This window comes from Plasmodium inui (genome assembly GCF_000524495.1).
Source record: "Plasmodium inui San Antonio 1 unplaced genomic scaffold supercont1.69, whole genome shotgun sequence".
In the NCBI taxonomy this organism is placed as follows: domain Eukaryota; phylum Apicomplexa; class Aconoidasida; order Haemosporida; family Plasmodiidae; genus Plasmodium; species Plasmodium inui.
In genome coordinates, this window is record NW_008481903.1 from 4,429 (window position 1) to 24,809 (window position 20,381).

At 41.5% G+C, this 20,381-nt stretch overlaps 5 protein-coding genes across 5 annotated transcripts; 3 read left to right on the forward strand and 2 right to left on the reverse strand.

Moving 5' to 3' along the window:
- Nucleotides 1-210: 210 nt before the first annotated feature.
- On the forward strand, nt 211-543 carry C922_05412 (hypothetical protein; the record flags this gene model as incomplete). Its single annotated transcript, XM_008820983.1, has 1 exon — nt 211-543. The coding sequence occupies one exon, from the start codon at nt 211-213 to the stop codon at nt 541-543; it is 333 nt and encodes a 110-aa protein (XP_008819205.1).
- A 2,362-nt stretch (nt 544-2,905) lies between these two features.
- On the forward strand, nt 2,906-3,214 carry C922_05413 (hypothetical protein; the record flags this gene model as incomplete). The annotated part of the gene is made up of 1 exon (XM_008820984.1): nt 2,906-3,214. The coding sequence occupies one exon, from the start codon at nt 2,906-2,908 to the stop codon at nt 3,212-3,214; it is 309 nt and encodes a 102-aa protein (XP_008819206.1).
- A 2,226-nt stretch (nt 3,215-5,440) lies between these two features.
- On the reverse strand, nt 5,441-7,024 carry C922_05414 (hypothetical protein; the record flags this gene model as incomplete). The annotated part of the gene is made up of 1 exon (XM_008820985.1): nt 5,441-7,024. One exon carries the CDS (start codon nt 7,022-7,024, stop codon nt 5,441-5,443), a length of 1,584 nt encoding a protein of 527 aa, XP_008819207.1.
- Nucleotides 7,025-10,690: 3,666 nt separating this feature from the next.
- On the reverse strand, nt 10,691-11,141 carry C922_05415 (hypothetical protein; the record flags this gene model as incomplete). Its single annotated transcript, XM_008820986.1, has 2 exons — nt 10,691-10,972; nt 11,052-11,141. The coding sequence occupies 2 exons, from the start codon at nt 11,139-11,141 to the stop codon at nt 10,691-10,693; spliced, it is 372 nt and encodes a 123-aa protein (XP_008819208.1).
- A 5,619-nt stretch (nt 11,142-16,760) lies between these two features.
- On the forward strand, nt 16,761-17,126 carry C922_05416 (hypothetical protein; the record flags this gene model as incomplete). Its single annotated transcript, XM_008820987.1, has 1 exon — nt 16,761-17,126. One exon carries the CDS (start codon nt 16,761-16,763, stop codon nt 17,124-17,126), a length of 366 nt encoding a protein of 121 aa, XP_008819209.1.
- Between the last annotated feature and the right edge of the window lie 3,255 nt (nt 17,127-20,381).

Here is a 20,381-nt window from a genome sequence, read left to right on the forward strand (position 1 = left end):
CAGAGACACTTGAAAATCGTATATGCTTCAGAATCCCCCCTCAGAAGGGATTATACATATATCCTGAAAAATAGAGGCAATATTAACAGTGCCTGTAAGAAGTTTCTGTTAGAGGATTTTCAAAGACGAAGTCGCAAAGCTACTGGGGATATTTTAGATAGGAGCTAGTCAGCGCATACTATAAACAAACTCACGGATAATGAAGCAGTAATGTATGAAAGCTCAACAGGAGGATTATCATGGGATCTAAAGCCGCGTAATTCTTTTGTACAAGCCCTACAGAACATAAAAATCGTTATGATTACACGTAATATGGAAAGTCTACAAGGGATTCTTCAAAAAATTAGATACATAGAACAGAGGGTTCTAACTACCGGAATCAACATTATCATAGAATTTCATAAAGAATTAAATGTGGCTATCCAGAAGACTTTATCAATGAGGAATAAGAAATTTAGCACCAGAGTAAAAAGTCGAGCAGAATATCTCCTGAGACTCCAAAGGGGTAAGTGCGGGAAATCCATACTGTACTTCAACAACTGAGAGGACCAATTTTAACAAGCATCGCAGTACTCAGACTCCAGAATTAGGAGTAGGCATTCGGGGAATCCGTACTATAATCCTGAAGGAATACAACGACGTCATCAATTCGGTGTGCGATCCAGTACGTAAAATCACTGCCGTAGAAATAATACATACATGTCGAAGAATTCTACATCATCCCGCAGCGTCCTTATCATATAAGGCATACAATTCGGTAAATAGGGGTAAACACCATCCGCATTGTAGTAGGAGTGAGTAGTGGCTACTCGGGATTGAAGTATATCGTCTGATGCTCCCTTTACCAATGCTCGTTGCATTCACACTGGAAGTATTACGGTTATTAGTAGGCATCCCATTGACAGTTGTCCTTTGTGTATCTTATGGACTTTTTGCTTTAGGCGTCATAGAATATCTTTATGTGCTTCTGAAAGTATCCGAATATGGAGAAACATTTGACGGTATCAGTAAGCCTCGTTTTAAGGATTGTATATGAGGTGTGGAGAAATACATGTGAGACAAGATCTCGGCACCTTTTTCAAACACAGTAACTGGTTATTATTGGATGCTATGCTGTAATGATAGCGGGGCTTCTCCATCGCTGAGGTAGGATCGTAACTCCCATAACCCCTTTTAAATTTAAACAATTAGGGCCCTTTTTCTTCTTACCATCCTATCTACATCACATTTCAACTGTGTTCCGTATAGTAACATCGTATTTTGCCTTGAGTAAGACCCTCCTTTCAGTTTTACATTAATATGGTGGTTATAGAGCCGGTCCTGTGTTATGTAGAATTATAAGTAAAAAGCCCCCATCTTGTGGGTATCATGGATATCTTCGGAATGTTGCAAACCTATATAGCTATATGGATGCCTCATCACATACCCCGAATACATCTCCTGAAATCAGAGTCTGGTATAGGAAGCTAAAATGGCTATATAATTTATTCTTGTCATGACGACAAGTCTATCTTTCTTTTCTCTGGCATCTACTTCCCTGAAACTGATCAAGAGTATGTTTCATGTGTAATGAGAGGAAACTCATTGGTTGCATTTTATTAGCTTCTAAGAAGGAGAATTCTGCTGTCTTTAAACGTACAGATCAGGAGAATTGGGGAGGGATTTCTATGAGGGGTTATCAGTGGAATTATTATATGCCTTGTTTCATGTGTGTGACTCGGTCTGTTTCTGTTTTCACTTCTTTTTTGGCTCCGTGCTGTTCAATCTCCAGATATTTTATCTTTTCTCTCGAGGTTGATATTAGGAGGGACATGTGACTTCCTTTTTAATCTCTTTTTTACTGACATCAAGAGGGATGTTCTAATTAATTTGTCGCAATTCACCACTGTTACCTTCCCTTCCTCTTCATTTGTATTTTTTCTACTCTGTGTTAAAGCAGATGAGGAAAGAGTTGAGGGAGCAGATCCGTATTATAAGCATTCTCACCTTAGATGCATTAATACAACCATATGCAATCAGGAATGATTCTCATATGGCTCCATAAATATCTTTTACATCATTATAATTTCTTCAGAATATTTATGATTTCATTCGTAGGCGTCTCCCTCCAGTCACTGTTAGGGACATGACGCCACACAGAAAGGAATCGTGTGCACACCTCCTGAAATGAGGACGCATTATCTCTTGATTTTTTTATTATTTGGCTTCTGTTTCTTCCTTAGAAAAATAGCTGACCTATATAGTCAAAGGTCATTTCATATAAGATGAGAGACATGTCCCTTTTACCTGTCTTAATAGTTGATTTGAGGGAGAAGTGGCAGAATCAACACTGTGTCTAGAACAGGCAGAGATAAGAGCACAACCATTCCGTGATTAATTAGACAGCAGATATTAGAACATACAGATACAGTGATCCAGTGTTGACTACCTTATCAGGCCAGTCCTCAATTGAAGTTGGAGGAAAGAGCGAGGAGAATTCTATGAGCTGAAGAACACATCCTGTTTATGCCTACGCCACGCCAAATGAAATTGAAGAACAACAGGCAAACAATTTGCGGATACATATTTCCCACCCTCCGGCGGGGAAGTGTCCGATACTAAAATTCCAATTTGTCACTATCCACCTCGTATACTGAAGTGTAATTCTCACTATATAGTCTCTTCAGCCGCATCCTCTGTTACCATTTCCTTATATAGAAACATGTTGATGGCTGATCAATTTTTCCCTGTGTGTCTTCCTCAAAGAGGCATTAATTACTACGGTGAATTCGTATTTATCTGTTAATGCTACCTATCTAGGCCGTATATTTGTCTTCTATCTTCTTTTCAGGACCGCCCAAATCGAACAGATAGGATCATGGTTTATTTAAACAATTCATTTCTCTTACGCCCACCTATTTGTTCAATGCCAGAACCTTATTATTATAATGTGTATAAGAGTCTCCTGATAAGATCTATCTCGCCTTTATATTATGTGCAAAATTTAACCCATCGATTCATGAAACGACAGATATCAACCAAAAGGAATCGCCTAACTATCCCCCCCGCCAGTGCAGTAAAAATCCACAAGGGGGGAGGTAGTGAAATCGTCTTGAAAGCAGTCAAAGCCAGAAGTAAATTGCTCTGCATGGAAAAGGATGAGGAAAAATGGGGGGGTACCGTATATATCTATATATATATAATATCTATGAGATCAAATGGGAAGAACAAATAAGAAAGGGAGCAGTGAAGTACTCATATGTCTGCAAAAAACATATGTTCTTAACGGATTTCGCAGCAATCATACCTAAAATTCCTGTTCTTATGGGATAATCCTGTAGGATATTCCTCTTCACCTCATGTATAAATTATCACGTGCACACAGTTAATGATAGAGGATGGATCTCATTTTATACGAGAGGAGCTATGAAGCAAAGAAAGAACAAAACGGAATAATGACGCTCCCTATTGCAGGAATATTAATATAGTTGTACATAATAATTCATTAAGACCCGCAACGTTTTAGTGGCTCTTGGAAGTTCAGCCCATACGCCTGTTAAATAAAGAAAACATTGCGATAAGAAGAAACGTAAAAGATATGATGATCAACGGGGCTAGTAGGATTCAGTACCGAAGCGGAGATTTTGCTAGAAGGGGACAACTATATGATTGTATTCCATTGGGGGTGCAACCGTCGTCTGATTATTTCGGGGATTTCACTGCAGGAAACATGGGGCCCTTCTGTTGTTATTTTATTTCCTCTTTATTTTGTTGAAGATTACAAATAATATTTCGCAGAATAAAGGGCGCTTGGAATGATTTTGTTAGACAATCCTTAAATTATTCTTCATTCAAGGCCCTATGGAGTCTATAGGTACATTTACCTGCTCGATGGATTACGGTCCGTGTAGTTATTTTTTAGTTGAGAGATGCATCATCGAATTATATAACCAAGTAGTCTTCAGGGAATACACATGTTTCTGAGTCATGAATAACACATAACCAATACCCCGGAAACAGTGGCAGGTAAAAGTATAAGCCATCAGTATAAAAACTACCCTTCTAAACAGGATGACAGTAGGACGTAGAGCCAAAAATATAAATCAGGCCAAATGACAAAGGTCCCTACGTCTTAAAGGGAACCCAACAAACAGGATCAGACACGCATGGCGCCTAACGGACGCAAAAAAATCTTGGACGTCTGTCCCTAGCACCTAATAAATACGATGTCCACCCTAGCCTATAACAACCAGGGGTAGAACATGAGAATCAGAGATAAGCAGAAATCCATAATCATAAGTCAACCATCAAAGGGTCAGAAATCATGAGTCGAAACCTCCGAAGCAGAGAGAGAAGCCAGGATGAGAAAGAGGAAGATTGAGCCATGGAAGATATGGAATACCATCGCCGGCCAAATAATAGACAATAGAAGATAAAAGTAAGAACTAAAAGATAGAGCATAGAAGCAATAATCTCAATTAAAAAAGCCTCAAAGATGGAGCGATCCCACAAAACAATGAGCGGGAAACCCGCAAATCGGACAAATGAAAGCTAAGCCCTGAAACCCTGAGGCCTGAACGGTATGAGCTAGACCTTAACCCTAAACCGTGAACCATGAATCCAAAAAGAAAAGGTAGAATAAAAGGCCTGAACCTGAAGTTAGAATCTAATCCCTGAAAGACTAAGCCATAGATCTAAAAGCTGGACCCGAAAAATGAAAACTAAACGCTAAACCCTGAAGCCTGAACCAGAAAGATAACCCATAAACCGCTAAAACCTAATGACTGAACCGTAACCCCTGAAACCTAAACATAAACCCTGAATCCTAATCCCTAAGCAAAAAACCCTAACTCCTAACCTTGAACTCTAAACCCCTTCGCCCCAAATCCTAGCCCTGAGACCTAAAGCCCAGACCCTGAACCATCAACCCTCAATCTTAAATCCCCGAAGCACGGCCAAGAGTTGGCCTGAATTTACCCAATCCAATCCTCTCCTACTCCTATCCAAACTATGCCCACCCGTCTAAGAGTCAATACAAATAGCCAACTACGCCTTGGGGTCCTAAGGAAGAAGGACCCCCTCCTCCGTCTCTTGCGGCTGGTTGCGCCTTAAGGGTGGATACTAGTATCTGAGATGTCGATAGAGATGTTGGATATTGAACATATGAAGGTTCAACATGATCCCGCCCCAGGGCCATGGATAGGACTAGGGGTTCGATTAAGCGGGGGGCTCCCCCCTTCCTTCTATGATTTGGGGCCTAACTGTCATCCAGGGGGGAACGGAACCAGTATCTTCTCAGAGAGGACTGGAGAAGCTTCCACGCCATCCCGCCTGTCCGTGATGATTGTTCCGGATATGGTTGCTAGGTTCTACGTAAACCACGCAGGGATCCGTTTGTGGGTTTGTTATCCAAAAGAATGATTCCATCCTTGAGCTCTGATTCACAGTGTTCCACTATTTCTCAGGCTCCTATTGCCCCTTGGTACGCAATGTTAGCTTCTCCCCCCTTGAATGAAGTTCTGCTGCCCCTGATACTTCTCCTCGGCCTAGAATAAACCCTGTATATCCCGTATAGACTGCCCATGGCCAAGATTCCTCCTAGGACTCCCCCCAGAATTGATCCGATACCTACTGCTCCTATGACTTCTGGGGCAACACCAGATGGATCTCTGTTCACTTGGTTTGTCTGGGCGGAATCCTCTTCTCCTTGAGTTGTGGGTTTGTCTGAGCTTCCTGATTGTACGTCTTCGTGGTCAGTAACTCCATGGCTAGCCAGGGAGTTACCGTACTCTTCTTGGGGGACGGGGCCCTCTGGTAGTCCCGCATCATTTGTTTCTTGTGAATTTATGGTGTCCCCTGAATCAGATGGCGCCCTGGGTTGGGGCGCAGAGTTCGCCATCCTGTTCCTAGAGGTGTCAGCCCACTGGGCTCCTGAGGCTCTGGGGGTCTCCTTCTGAGGGGACTTGGTTGCTCGTTTGGCCTGGGTCGCTACTTCTATTCCCCTTGGGGAGCTGAGCTGTCCTGGGTGGCTAGTCAGGGCTTCGGCGGCCCATTGTCGAAGTGGGGCCTCGTAACTTGTCTTATACTCCCCTTTGGTGGTTACGGTCTTGAGCTCTTTCTCTGTGTCGGGATCCCTCAGAGTCAATTTTCCTGTTTCCTTCTGCTTTTTACTTTTACTTATTCTCCTCATGTCCCTTGTCCAAATACTTAGATACCCTCCTTCGTTTTCGCCGCTACCACCTTCACAATTTAATCGCTCGTCCTTCAGAAGACATTGTCCAAGGTGACTCAGGTTCCAGGACGCGTTGTCTATAATGCCCGTTAATGTATAATGACCATTGAAATGACAGCATGTTCTTAGGCCATAATATATACTCAAAATAATACCCAATCTGTTGTAATTGTCTTTTTGTATAGATTCGGTGGTTCCCAGGGAGCCCAGAAACTCTCCTACAGTCTTCATGTTCTTGGGATTAAGGCGCTGAGTTGGTGGGTTCAATGATAGCTGCAGTTCGTCCCAGATATCTTGACAGACCCTCCTACCTGCCTCGGGGGGATCGCCCTTGGTGTTAGGCCACCCGAGAAGAGCCATTATTACACATGATAACGCCCCTAACATTGCTTGTCCGGTTTTACTCTTCCCCCAGTCCTTTCCTGTTCCTCCCCTTAAGGCTTGATGCCACGAACTCGAGTTCCATATTTCTCGGTTGCTCCCACTGTCTTGGATACTGATTCGTCTTAAGGACAACGCGTTTGACATTACACATTGTATTATTCCTTCCCATTCATATTGCTCGATCTTTTGCTGTAACATTGCTTGCAGCAGTGGCGACGAAGTATTTTTCAGCTGCGTCCAGGATCCGTCCCCCCCGTCGCGACTGAGCAAATTACTCCATCTGCCCATAAAGCCTGAGAGAACGTCCACTCGTGTTCCATAGTTCCCCAAACAATACTTGTCTAAATGTACCTCACATCCTCCTGAGCTCCTAGGAGCTGGTCGTAGGGACCAAGCGTTTCGCTCGTTCTTTAAACTTAATTTCCTCATCTTCTCCCCACGGGTATTTATCCTCTTTCGCCTCTTTGTTGTTTTAGCTGGTGGCCCCGGAGGGTTCCGTGATCCATCTCACGGCTGCGATCTATTCAGCTCCTCCTGAGCTTATGAATGGAGTTTATGATTCGAGTTTATCCTCCCCTCCCTCTGCTTCCCCTAGTCGGGTGTCCAGCTGGAGGTCCTTGTTGGCTGTACCTTGATTTCTACCTTCGTCGGGCTTAGCTGCTCCGTCATTCCTCCTGTTTCTGTTCCAGTTGGGGGGGGTTTCCTGTGTTTACCTTGGTTGTGCTCCGGTTAGCCTTCTTAGTCCCTCGTTCGGCTTCCATCGACATAGTGCGAGCCCTTGTGCTGTTCCGCCGAAGGGTCTATTTTCCTGATGCCTCCGGACGTGGCCTGAGTCAGTGCCTAGTCCGCTGATAAGGCCTTCTCCTGACTTAGTCCTCTCTGTTACTCTTTTATCAGTCAGTTGCCGGTACTCGGTAGTGAGGGGCCTGGGTCACGTTTCAGTATCCTCCTCTTTACGACTATTATGTTCCTTCTCTCTTGGCATCAGCTAAGATTCTCCACTTCGCCCAGTTTCTGGGGACTTCATCCGTTCTCCGTCTATTCCGTATGACTCCTGTTTCTTCAAGCTCTCAGAAGACTCCCCGAGCTACGTTCCTTTTTCGACGGTTCAGAGAGTCGGGAGACACAGGGGATTTGGCTCCCACTTCCAGATTGGGCTCCCTCTTCTTTATCTGTTCGCTATTCCTCATCAGTTCCTACCCTCTTCCTGCTTCTCTCCCATCGGCCGCTTCTCTGTCTAGGGGTATTCTTGCTGATCCCTCAGATATGGGGCTGTCCCTGATCCTTCACTGTCTCTGGCTTCACCTTCTGAGGAACGCTGCCCTCCTGAGTCTCCCTCTAACTCCTATCTTATCTCCCTTCGATTCTCCCGCTTCTTCCTCCTTCCTTCTTATGCCTCCCTCTTGAACCTCCGGCGCGGTTTGTCGTGCTGTTCAGTTTCTCTCTCGTTGCCCGTTTGCCTTTGGTCCACCTCTGGTTTGGCCCTCGGTCTGTTTTCTTCCTTGCCCTGTTCTGATGCCTATTTCGGATCTCTTCCTTCCCTAGGGGGTGTTGGGTTCACTTTCCAACCCTTCAGTCCGCGCCGGGGGGGTTCCGATCCTTCGGCCTGCTTTCTAAGAACGAGTTCGCTTTATACATGTTCCTTTGTTATTCGGCTTGGTTGCTCCAGAGAGCACTTTTGCCTCATCCTTTGAAATGAGCGGGGCCTGCTACCTGCGTTGAGCTCCGGGTGGTGCAGAAGCTTCCGTAACTAGTCATCAGACGGAGGGCTGCGTCTCCTTGGGACTTGTCCACTGTTTCGGATTTCCTCTTTTGCCTTGGCTTTCCGGTGTTCACATCATACTCTGTTGGGGGTGGTTACTTTTTCGAACGTCCCCTTCTTACGGAGTCGACGCTTCCTCCTTCGGTGGTTGTGTTAAGACGTTTAGCCGCATGAGATGTCTTTAGTTTCGGGTTCGGTTAGGCCTTCGTCCAGTTGCTCTAGCTCATGGCGCTTGTCGGCAGGCTGCCTCGTACTTTAGGAGACTTCCATAGTTTCCTTCGGGGGTTCTGTTGCTCTTGTTCCTTTAGATCTATCCCTCGGCTTCGGATCTGAGGCTCGTTTCACGTTTCGTTAGCACGTGTGATTAGCCCTTCCTATTCTCTCTCCTTTGCTGCTGCTCCTGGAGTTGAGGATGATACTCTCCGGTTCTTTCCGTATGTGGTGCCTCCTGGGGATTAGCCCCACCTCGTGGGTGTTCGGAGGGAGATTATGTGGTTTTTTACGGGGTCCCTCCTCGGGACGCTCAGGGAGTTACTCTCGGGAGCCTTTGAGACGAGATCCTCACGGTCACTCGCTTGTTGCTAGTTAGGGCTACTCTGTTTTAGTTCCTTCTCTTCTTTAGCTCCGGGGATCAGAATGGCTGAACTACCGTTCTGAGTTGTCTGTTCTGGCGTTACTCTTCCCTGATCCCATCTGCCTGACATTCTTGTGAGTCTAATCCCCTTCTTCTCTCATGTCCACACCTTCACCCGGTCGCTTAAGCCTTTTTCTCATCTCGCCGATGAAAGCTAATCCTCCTCCTCGGCCACTGCGCTCCTCCTCCTTGCTACTTTCTCCTGCTGATACTCGTTGTCCCCATCTTTCTCTCCCGTTTTTATCTTCACCGGCTGTCCTCCTCGGGGTGAGTTCTAGAACTGTTACTCCTATGTAGATCTCTTGATTTCATTTCGGCTGTCCCCTTGGGCTGTGTAGGTCGTTGACATTCGTTTCCTCTGCCTTTTTTGGAGATTAGTTGAGCTCTGGCTTCGGAATCCAGAGATTTCCGTAACGATCTCCACCTGTCGGCTCCTCCGCAGATGCCGCATCTACTATTTCTTCCCGCTTGCGGGTCAATCACATGGTAATAAGCTCGTCTCTCCGTTCGCACCTCCGAGAGTGTGATTCCTCGTTGGAGTATTCTGCTTTATCAGGTTATCTCCTCTGCTGCCGTGGAGTCGAACTCTACCGCCCTACCCGTTAGAAGGATTGGGAGATGCAAGGTATCTAGGGTATCTTCTTCTGCCGGGGTGAGTTGCTGACGCCTACCGTTACTTTCTTGGGAAGTTCAGCCTATGAGACTGACAATGCGGGGTGACGTGTCTTGTCTTGTTTCCTTGGTTCTCTGCTCCTGCTTTGGCTCTAGAGTCTACAGTCCTTGTTAGACACGTGTTGTCATGATCGTGAGACAGATGCAAATGTGTCTTGACATCCACTAATTTCTTTCGTTTAGATCAGGTGGTTTTCATTTTTGGGAGGTGGTCCGCCTCCTATTCTTAGAATAAAAGTCGTTCACTCCTTTGGTCCAGGTGAAACCCCAGTGGCTCTTCTTTTTTGTCTTATCAGGAATTTTTGAGGTAATTCTTTATGGGTCTGTGGGATCCTAACTATTGGTTCCCATCGGGCTTGACCCATTGTTGCATAATCTCCGACCGCTCCGTCCACTGAGGGGGGTTATCCTCCGGTCTTGCTGCCTTAGTGGGTTTTCTCCATTGGGAATTGAGGGTCCAGTCCTGAGTTTCAATGCAGTCCTCAGGTCACAGAATCGGACGGGTTACTCAAGTTAGCTAGGGGCTACTTGGCTATTTCGACTTCAATCCTCTGTTTTCTTGACTGCCTTGGTCCGTTGGGGGTTCGGCCTCTTATGTAGGAGAGTGGGTGTCTCTGACTTTGTTCCCCTTCGCGATTGAGATTTTGTCTTTCCGGTCAAGTGCCCGACGTCTGATCGTCCGCGCCCCGCTTCCGTCATCTGCCTTCGGAAATGATTCCGTTGAAATGGTTAGGCTGCCCTTTAGTCTTATTCGGAGATAGAGGTTCTGGCTATATCCTTTCGCTTATGATTTGAAGTTTTCTTTGGTGGGGGTTGAAAGGGGGGGGGGAAGATGTTCTATTTTTATTGTTCGTCTCGATTTTTGTACCTTTATCGAGGTTCTGTTGTTTGTTGAGCCTTCCGTCAGTTACTTGAGCTGCGACTGTTTGATATAGCCCTGTCTGTCCTCACCTTTCGGGTTGCCCCGTTTGGCGGCTCTGCCTGTTGGGATTTGGGAGTATTTGATTGCCTTAGGAATCATCTCCGGCTAACTATTCTTCTTTTGGATATTAGGGCGGCGATTTTTGTTCTGGCTTAAGTTTAGCTTCTTTAGGGATTTGTTGAAGGAGAGTGGACTGGGGAAACTGGGGTGGCAGGAGTCTTTAGGACCGAGGTATGGCGGCTGGACGTTATGTTTGAGTGTTGGAGGGTTATAGGTCGTGGAGGGGGAAAGTTTCCTCCCTGGGATCCGGTTCCATCTTCGGAGTTTGACTTCTGCTTTCGGGTGGATCGTATTGTCTTTGTTGTTTTGAAGGTGCTTGAACTCTTCCTTTTTAGGGGAGGTGAGGAGTCCTGATCAGAAGCTACTTTTGTCGAGCTCACGTGTTGGTCGGGACCCATCTAAACACGGCTGGCCCTGTGGGTGGTCTCTTGTCTTTTATGATGAAATTTGGTTTGTTCTTGTTTTTTTTTCCCAGTATCTTCTTGAATGCTTTCATTCGAAATTGCCGAACTAAGACGAATTCTGGTTGGATGAGGATGGTCCTACATTATTGTGGTGACTTTATCTAATTGGATACGATGTGGGACCTGTTCGGGGGGGGGTAGTTGTTGATGAATCTTTTCTGGGGTCTAGGTTGGCTTTGCTGTTTCCTGAAGCTCTGTGCATGGGTGGGGGTTGTTTGAGTTCGTTCAGGTATTGTATAATGATCATAGCAGGATTCTTTGTCTTTTAGATAATTAATCTAACCGCTAATCTGACTCACAGGGTCTTTGGAGAAAAGCCCTTTTGTATGGGTGTATCTAGTGAATTGAGGTTGTCTTATGTCCTCAGGCCCCATTCTTCTTTCAGATATATTGCATAGGACCCTATGATTTGGGGTGGTGGAATTTTAGGCGAATTTGGGATTTTGGTCAGTACTAATACTCAGTGGGTATTCTTATTTAGTATTTTCCTTTCCTATTAGCTGTCCGGCTGTTGAACCCTTATAACTTGATCATACTCACGTCAGGGTGGCCGGGAGGGTAGTTCGGACAGCCTTTTAAACGTATGTTCCTTTTCATTTAGCTTCCTACCTTGCATTTATTTTAGATATTACGTTTCCTATTACTTTTGCGTCCTTTATACAAATTAAAAAATTTTTCCATTTCTTCATATATGCTATAGGACAGATTAATATTTCATCTGGAGTCGGTGTTCAATAACATAAGGCGCCGCTACTCCTGGGGTCAGTTGGGTTCTTCTCTCAATAGAGATGTTAAGAAATCTCTTAATTGGATTTGATTATCAGGTCTAGTTCAGGAACTCATATATACGACCTCCTGTATAGGGGAGGTTCTTACGAGTGGATAAAGAGAGTTAAGGACTAAATGTTCCTTTTATATGTTTTTCTATAATCTATAAGGCCTCGGGGAGGAATTGATTCTGCTTAGATTAGCTTTGGAGTTCAGAATCATTCCACAATTATTATTTCAGTAACCTAATTACATGAGTTGGGTCCGGGTGACGTTTGGCGTGTTTTAGGCACTATTGGAAATTTAATCCAGATTAGGAGAGAACACTAGACAATTTTTCTGTTTTATCTATTAACTTTATAATTTTACTAGTTATTAATGTACATTCATATCATATAAGACTTATGGGGTGTCAGACACATTAATGTGCTGGTGTTTTCGGTTATAGCTCTTTTTTTTCTTCTTACTTTAATATTTTTAATCTTGTTATTATAGATTCGTGATTTCATAATATGAGGGATATACCATTATATCCCCTCGTAAATAACTAATTATACTTTTTATAATGATTTCATTATTTAATACGGTGGGCATCATAGGAAATATATCACGAGATTCTTATCTTTCGGACTACAAAACGACGTATAATTCTAGATGTTCTTTCTGCTCCTTCTGGCTGCTTAAATATTAGCCGAACGAGAGAAAGGAAGAAACAAATAATCTGAATAAATCCAATCATTCACTATGCTGATAAAATGTTCCTGGATTTCTGCCCTATTACCCTCCTCCTGTTAATCAATCGTAAATAATAAGGGTGCCTGTAGGTAATATATTCTCTTGTTGAAGTTCTAAAGTTAAAATGACAGAACAAGATGGGAAGCTGAGATGAAATAGGAAATGAACCCTCTCTTAATACGGGTAAAAAATAAATAAAAAAATCCTATACCTTCGTAAGATGTGCAGACTTATCTTTCAGTTTAATCCATAGATATGTTATTCGTTAAGGAGATGATATATTTTTTAGGACTATTACTTTATTGATAGAGAAGAATACTCCTATCACATTAATTACCGTCTGGAGGGATTATTTTTTGAGACAGTGACGGAATCATAAGGAGTTGTAGTGATCAAGTTTGTTCTTTATAGTAATTTTGATAAAGTGAGGGGGGGAAAATCTTCCACATCGTCCAGTCCACAAGTAAATCAGTCTTCCGGTGTAGGCCGTCAGATATATAGAGTATAGCAGCTCATACTATTCCAACCTGGCTGTTGCTATGCTTTGGGCGGCTGTTTCAAATATTTTTTACAGGATTGTTCGGGAAGAAGACCTGATACAACTCATAAATGGTACCACAGAATTTCTTCAGTATTGCTCTTAATAAAGCGCGCGAATATTAAAGTCTTGTCAACTCACCTATGATCCTTAACTTTCGAAGTTTGCGCGGATATGACTAATTCCATATTCTGTTGCTTCAGAATAATTCTAGTTTACCGGAATGGAACAATACATTCGGGTTCATACGCAGCTTGGAGGCTCTCAAGATATACTGTAGTGTACGCTTAGGTGCGTTTGATGAAAACTCTCAATTTAAAGTATGATAGTTTGGATTTTTGATTAAATTTAGTGAAATACGAATTTCAGTTGTGAATAATTCTTTAAAAAAACATATGTTCAGCTCAAATTCCAATCTTCGCACCTCCTCTAAATGTAGTTTCACGTCTGAAGATGCACTTCTTTCTTCCTGTATTCGTTTATGGTGGCGCTCAAGGCTTATGCTTAGGCTCCCCACCCTTATATTTTCCTCTACACTCTCCCCGTTTCTTGTTGTCTATATTCTTCCCTAGGGTTGATTCTATTTAGGAATAACCGTTAATTTCTCCTTTTTCCATTTTGAGTCAAACCCGTCCTTTTTAAATTCATATATAATTTTGTTCTCGGTGCATATTTTTTTCTAACAGGATGGGTCACTCTGGGTTCTTTTGTCATGAACGGTGCATTTATATATAACACTCTGGCGTAACTTATCCACACATTACATGAGTAAAAGGGCGGCTTATTGCTTTTATTTATTCTCAATGAGTCTTCCCATTGCCTAAATACTGCTATATATAAAAGGGGGGAGGACTTCTCAAAATTAAGAGGTTATTTTCATATCCACTTTGTTCATACTCTGCAATGGAATAGAAAGAAGTAAAATAAAAGTCTTGTGAGTATTGCGATCCAAAGACTTGGAATCCTTATATTCGAAATCAGGGCAACAGAGAATATACAGGTAAGAACAGAGCTTTCATGGTTGACCCTTGACCAGTACTGACCAATGCAGTCAGCATAGATATCTTATGATTACGATTCTAGATACAGCAAGAAGGGACACCTTTACACTAACCGTAGAGACACCGAATGTGGTAACTCTTCCAGATTCTACATCAGAAAGTATGTTATATCTTTACAAAAACAAAATAGCTCTTAAGGAAGCCTCTGAAACTTCAAAGAAGAAATAAATCTATTCTAAGCAATTATATATTTTCATGCATAAAATCACAAAGGGTATCATAGGATATTACATCCTAGGGTGACAAATAAAATTGTAGAGTTTGTAATTCAAGCCATAACGCTCAATACAAACAGGAAAAAGTGTAGAACACCAATTAATATATGTGAGAAATTTGGTACTTATATATGTTTCTCGCTAACTGCGAATAATCGCGTGTATTCTGAGACATGGAAGTTGGCAATCAATTCCTCTCTTATTTGATGCGATATTGGGACAGGTGAACATCCCACCTCATATGTTACTGTAACTGTTCTTTGCCGTTCCTACTTCCCTTCTTCTGGGTTGATTTGTTCTCTGTGAACATTGCTTTAGGTACTCTTATTTGTTAAGTTATTTTGGTCCCCTTTGGTTATAGGGTGCTACTCCCTTGCATGCTTCCTTTCAGCTTCATGTTTGTCGATATTCTTAAGTCATTTATATGGTTTTACCATATATATTTATTTTTCCTCTGAAATGGAGAATTTTGCTCAATGTCGCAGTACCTTCAATGTATAAACTTCATTTGGGGCATTTCTTCTACTCCATATTTCTTTTCTCCTCTTCCTAAAATGATAAGTGGGTTGTATGTTATGGATATTCGTATCCTCTTTTCAAAGATATCCTCGTAACATTAATGTTATGGACACCAATGATATTCCAGGGTGAACAGTACTCTACATATAATACTACTTTTAGGATACCGCATTTTCTCAAAAAATGTTACTACAGATACATCAAAGGACTTCGTAAGACTGTTATGTCCTTATAGTACAGCGGGGATTTTAACCCACTCAAAAATAAGGTACCACAAATGAGAAGACATCAGCGCAATATGAACAATGGTTCTATTCGAATAACGAAACGTCCAATGTTTCCTCCACCCCATAGTAATATTCGGGGCACATACCTTTAGCTCACTACATACTACTGCGGATATATTGTTACGCTTAATAAAATAGTGCCCCCTATATAAAAGCACTTTGCGTATATCGAAACCCTTCAAATAATCGTGCTTCGGATACATGCACTATCATTGCACAGTTCTGCTTTGCAAATAAGAATACTACGCGCATATGAGATGGACGACAGAATATAGCTCCAAAGGATCCATTACTCTTATGCGACTGTGGTCCTCAGACAATAGGACTCTACAAAATATGACTATAGTTCATCCATTAGTACATTCATATAACAGTATTACGAGGGATTCCGCAATTTTCCTCATTGAGAATGCATACACATAAGTATTTTTCAGGCAATAGTTTTCCTGGAATATCCATGCCCTTCACAGAATAGTGCTCCACTAATAATACCAGCCCTAGAATGTCAATATTGCACAAGCAGAAGTACTCTTAACATTATAGTACTCCGGGTGTAGAAATATTCTTCAAAGAATAGTATTCCACAGAATCCAGACGATTTGAACAATCCTATACTTCATATAATGGAGCCGTTAACCTTATATCGAAACACTTCACATGATGATATTCGGGGGATATTTCTACTCATTATCGTACATCATTTCATACATAATAGTACTTCTCAAATAAAAGTATTATTCTCAAAAAAGTACTCTTAATATAACAATACTCCTTGCACACTCGAACTGTTCGAATAAGAGTGCTCCGAGGAGAATGATACTCTTCTCGCCACGACACTTCGCACGTAATGGTTCTCTTAGTATAATATTACTCCAACTCATCGATATAACTCAACCATTAGTACTTTCATATAACGTTAGTATGGGAAAATTTGTACTTCTGACCATCGAAAATCTTGACACCTCAATAATCTTCGCGCAACATATTCCGTGGAATATCCATGTACTTCATAGAATAATGTTTCTCATATAATGAAAGCGTATACTCTGAATCCTTCGCATAAACTGCTACATGGACATCAATACCCTTCCTATAAGAGTATTATACGTACATCCCGACGCTGCACCCCCCTTAGATATACACATGACTATTCTGCACGCAAGAGTACCCCAGGCTTGCTTGTGCTTTCCATGTAACGAAAGGATAAGCATGTAACTACTTTGAACATATGAGTACTATAGACACGTCAGTAGGATTGCAACAATAACACTCCAGAATATCCTTACCCTTGACGCGACTCTGCACTTCAATTAACAGTGTTATCCGGGTGACACTGCTATTCACTTAATAGTACTCCATGAACATCATGACTTTTAAAGCAATAATACACCAGGGATAAGAGTGCCCTCTTATACATCGATAGATTATTCATGTTTAGTAATGCTACCACATCAGTATGGTCATGCTATTTATACTTCACATACGTGGCCATCCTCATAAATAGCCAAAGGAAGGAAATATCTTCATAATGATTCCAGATAGAAAGAAAAGGAAACAGATAGATCAGAATATTACGGAAGAAGAAATTCTAATAAGGAAGCATGACATCCAGTACAACATATCAACGAGGATGCACCCAGAATGGCTTCTTCACAATGATGTGACCTCAAGAAAAATTTTCACAATAATCGCGGCAAAAGAATATCTTCAGAAGGACCAGACAAAAAAACGTCGGGAAGCTAGCAGGAGAAGAAAAAATCTTCATAAGGAAAATAAGGAACGGAACAACATCTTTACAATGTCCCGGAAAAGGGGCATCTTCATAGAGAAAATCACACCCAAAAGAATATCTTCAGAATGCCGCCAAAAAGGGTACATCATAATAAAAAAATGACACACAGAAACACATCTTCACGAAGCCCAGGCAGGAAAGAGCATCGATATAAAACAGATGACAAAAAACCATATATTCAGGCTGTAGGCAGAAAATAACATGATAAAGAATGCCGTGGGAAACAAATGTCTTCATAAGAAGAAATCCCTCGGAGGAAAATTTCTTCCCCGTAATATGATGAAGGGAAGAAGAATATTTACAAAGCAGCCAAACAGAAAAATATCATCGATATGACGCGGTCACAGGAGTCTTCGTAAAAGAAATGCCACAGCAGCCAAAATATTCACAATGACGTGGCACGAGGAAACTCATGAGGGCCCCCGAAGAAAATACTATTGTCAGAAAAAAAATGCAATACAGAGAAGAATCTTCATAGTAACACGGAAAAAGAAAACCATTTCTATAAGAATGGCGGGCGAAAGAATATATTAAAAGTACAACGCGGTAAAATGAATTTTGGGAAGAAGGATGCCCCACAGGAAAGATACCTTCGTGATCGTACACCTAAAAAAAAGAAATTTGATAAAAATGGAGCGGGGAATATCATCCTGAACAAGATGCCAAACACAGGAAAATCTTCATATTGACGCAAAAACGAGGATGTAGCTATGTAGAAATGAAAAAGGAGGAAGCATTATTATAGTGACATGCGTAATATAGGAATCCTTAAAGAAATGTCAAACAGAGAGGAAGCATCACATTGTCGCAGCAAAACACTACATATCAACATGAAGAGATAAAAAAACAGCGCAATGATCCGAAGGCGGAGCATCAGAAAGATGCAGAAATAGAAAGCATCATCATGAAGAAACTACACGAAAAAGATCGTGATAAAGATGAAACAGATAAAGGCATTTTCATGAGGATGCTGCGAAAAATGTCATCATTAACAGACCCTCCGAAAAAATTTCGTCAAAGGAATGCCGCAGGGAAGGGTATTTTCATGAAAGAATAAAATTGAGAAAAATATATGATGCAAGACCAAACAGAGCGCGTGTGACAAATATAATATATGAAAGGACCCCACCAGAATGTGATCCACATGAAGCAACGTCCGGGAAAAATTAAGAAACATAGAAAGGCGTCTGCGAAAGATTACGCCACGTGAAATGACGTTCGCGAAATTACTCCACGTGGGACGCAGTCCGTGAATGTACCCCACGTGAATCCACCTTAGTAAAATATGGCAACATGAAAGGGCGTTGGCGAAATTAGGCCACATGAAGATACATATATACAAAAGATGCGCCATGAGGAAATACTCTCATAAAGTTGCAGAAAACATGAAAGAAAACACAAATGGGAATGATAGACACGAAGGCGCATGAGCAGGGACTATGCAGCGTGGGGATTGATATGCAAAGAAGTTGCGATATGAATTAACACACTTATAAAAATGCAGAAACATGGATAAACATACACAGCAACAATAGGACATGTGGTTTGATACTCGTGAAGATATCGAAACATGGAAAGACACACTCACAAAAAGGATGGGCCATGAGAGCGCATTCACGAAAATAACGTAATTATAAAAGAATCCATATAATCGCGACGGCTCACCATTTCACGCTTTACCCATTGGATCTGCATATCTCTATTTCATTGTACTCATTGCAGCTTCCACAGGAAGGCATGAACACATTTAAGCTCTATAGCAGTCCCTTCAATTGTATGCAGCATACAATTAAAACTCATTAGGAAATTAGAACTAACATTATACCACTTCAGATTCAACAAAATATTGCTCTGTTTATATATTCATAGATAAAACACGTCATGAACAATCATGTAATTTTAGCGGGCACATTTTTATGCCAAATTAACAATCTTGTAATTTGAGTCTGCATCTACTGGTAACTATATCATTCTTTCCCGTAGAAATGTGTAGCACTGGTACTATTCTGTGCCTCTCTAGTTCCATCTTCTTGTATCCTGTTCCTGTATGACGCCATAGGGGCATCATATTTCACTTGGTTAACAGCTCTTATTTCTATGACTCATGAACTATTCCCAAATATAAAAGAGAAAATATATACATATATATCCATTGGTATATGTTCCATGGTAAGGTGTAAAGAGATCAACAGAACATAGGCTGTTATCGATAAATGACAGCAACGTATAGAGGCATATAAATTACCTGTATCTCTTCGGCCAATATACTCCTTATGCCTCTCGTAATTGATGCATCCTCAGTTCAGACCCATAATGTTATTTCGCTTAACACTTCCAAGTGAGAAATCCCGTATATTCCTTTTTTAGTTTACTACAATTCATCATATGCAGAATGGGCAACCCGGTTATACTGAGACACATCTTTTATTCTCAGTTTCTTTTCATCATCCAATACTGGAATTTTCTCTTAATATTTATCATGTATCCGTTGTAATATATTATAACCCCTCCCATAATTCCTTCACTATCTTCTTTTGTTCTTGTATTATATATATCTAGGGGTAATCACAATCAATTGGTGCATCATGATTCTTGTCATGGCCTATCGATTTTGGTTTGGTTCTCATTGATATACTTGGACTGCACTTTATGCTCCGTTGCTTTACATACGGATGTAATACTCGTATTTTTCTGTTTTTTTCCTTGTTAAATTTTGCCCATAATAAGTAATCCCCTGAACCGAATTAATCGAACCGCGTTAGCACATTTGTAGTAGTCAGCGACTCCCGTAACGGGACAAGAGGAACTTTTAAATATAATTATTGCAATATCTTGTCCTCCGTAAGTTTTATGGTACGGCGAAGAATGATTAATTCTTACTATTCACCCGCATAATTCTTCCCATTTAGTCAATCCCCTCATTCGAAATTTATTCCTTCTTTATTTAATATTAAACTGATGTAGTGATAAATTTAACAGTTCCATTAACACCATTATCGGTTGCTTGATTTTTGAACTCAATATCCTGAACGATATATCCTCTAAAAAGATACCGGACTGACATGAATTGGCGTAGTGTTATCCAGATAGATAACTATGAAGTTCTTCAGTTAATTATTAATTGTATAGTTAGCAGAAATATGTTTCACAGTCTGTGCCTAATTGAAGCCAACTCGATATCTTGAGAAAACATTGCTTCTTACTTCACCCTTTAGTTCGCCACTAAATCTTCACGCGGCAATCAGTACAAATTAATGAAGGACATGTTGTGTATTGCAAAATGTATCGTAAAGAAAAATAAAAAAAAAGAAACAACAAGGAATACACAAAAACTTTTGAAAAAAACTCTTCTGTAAA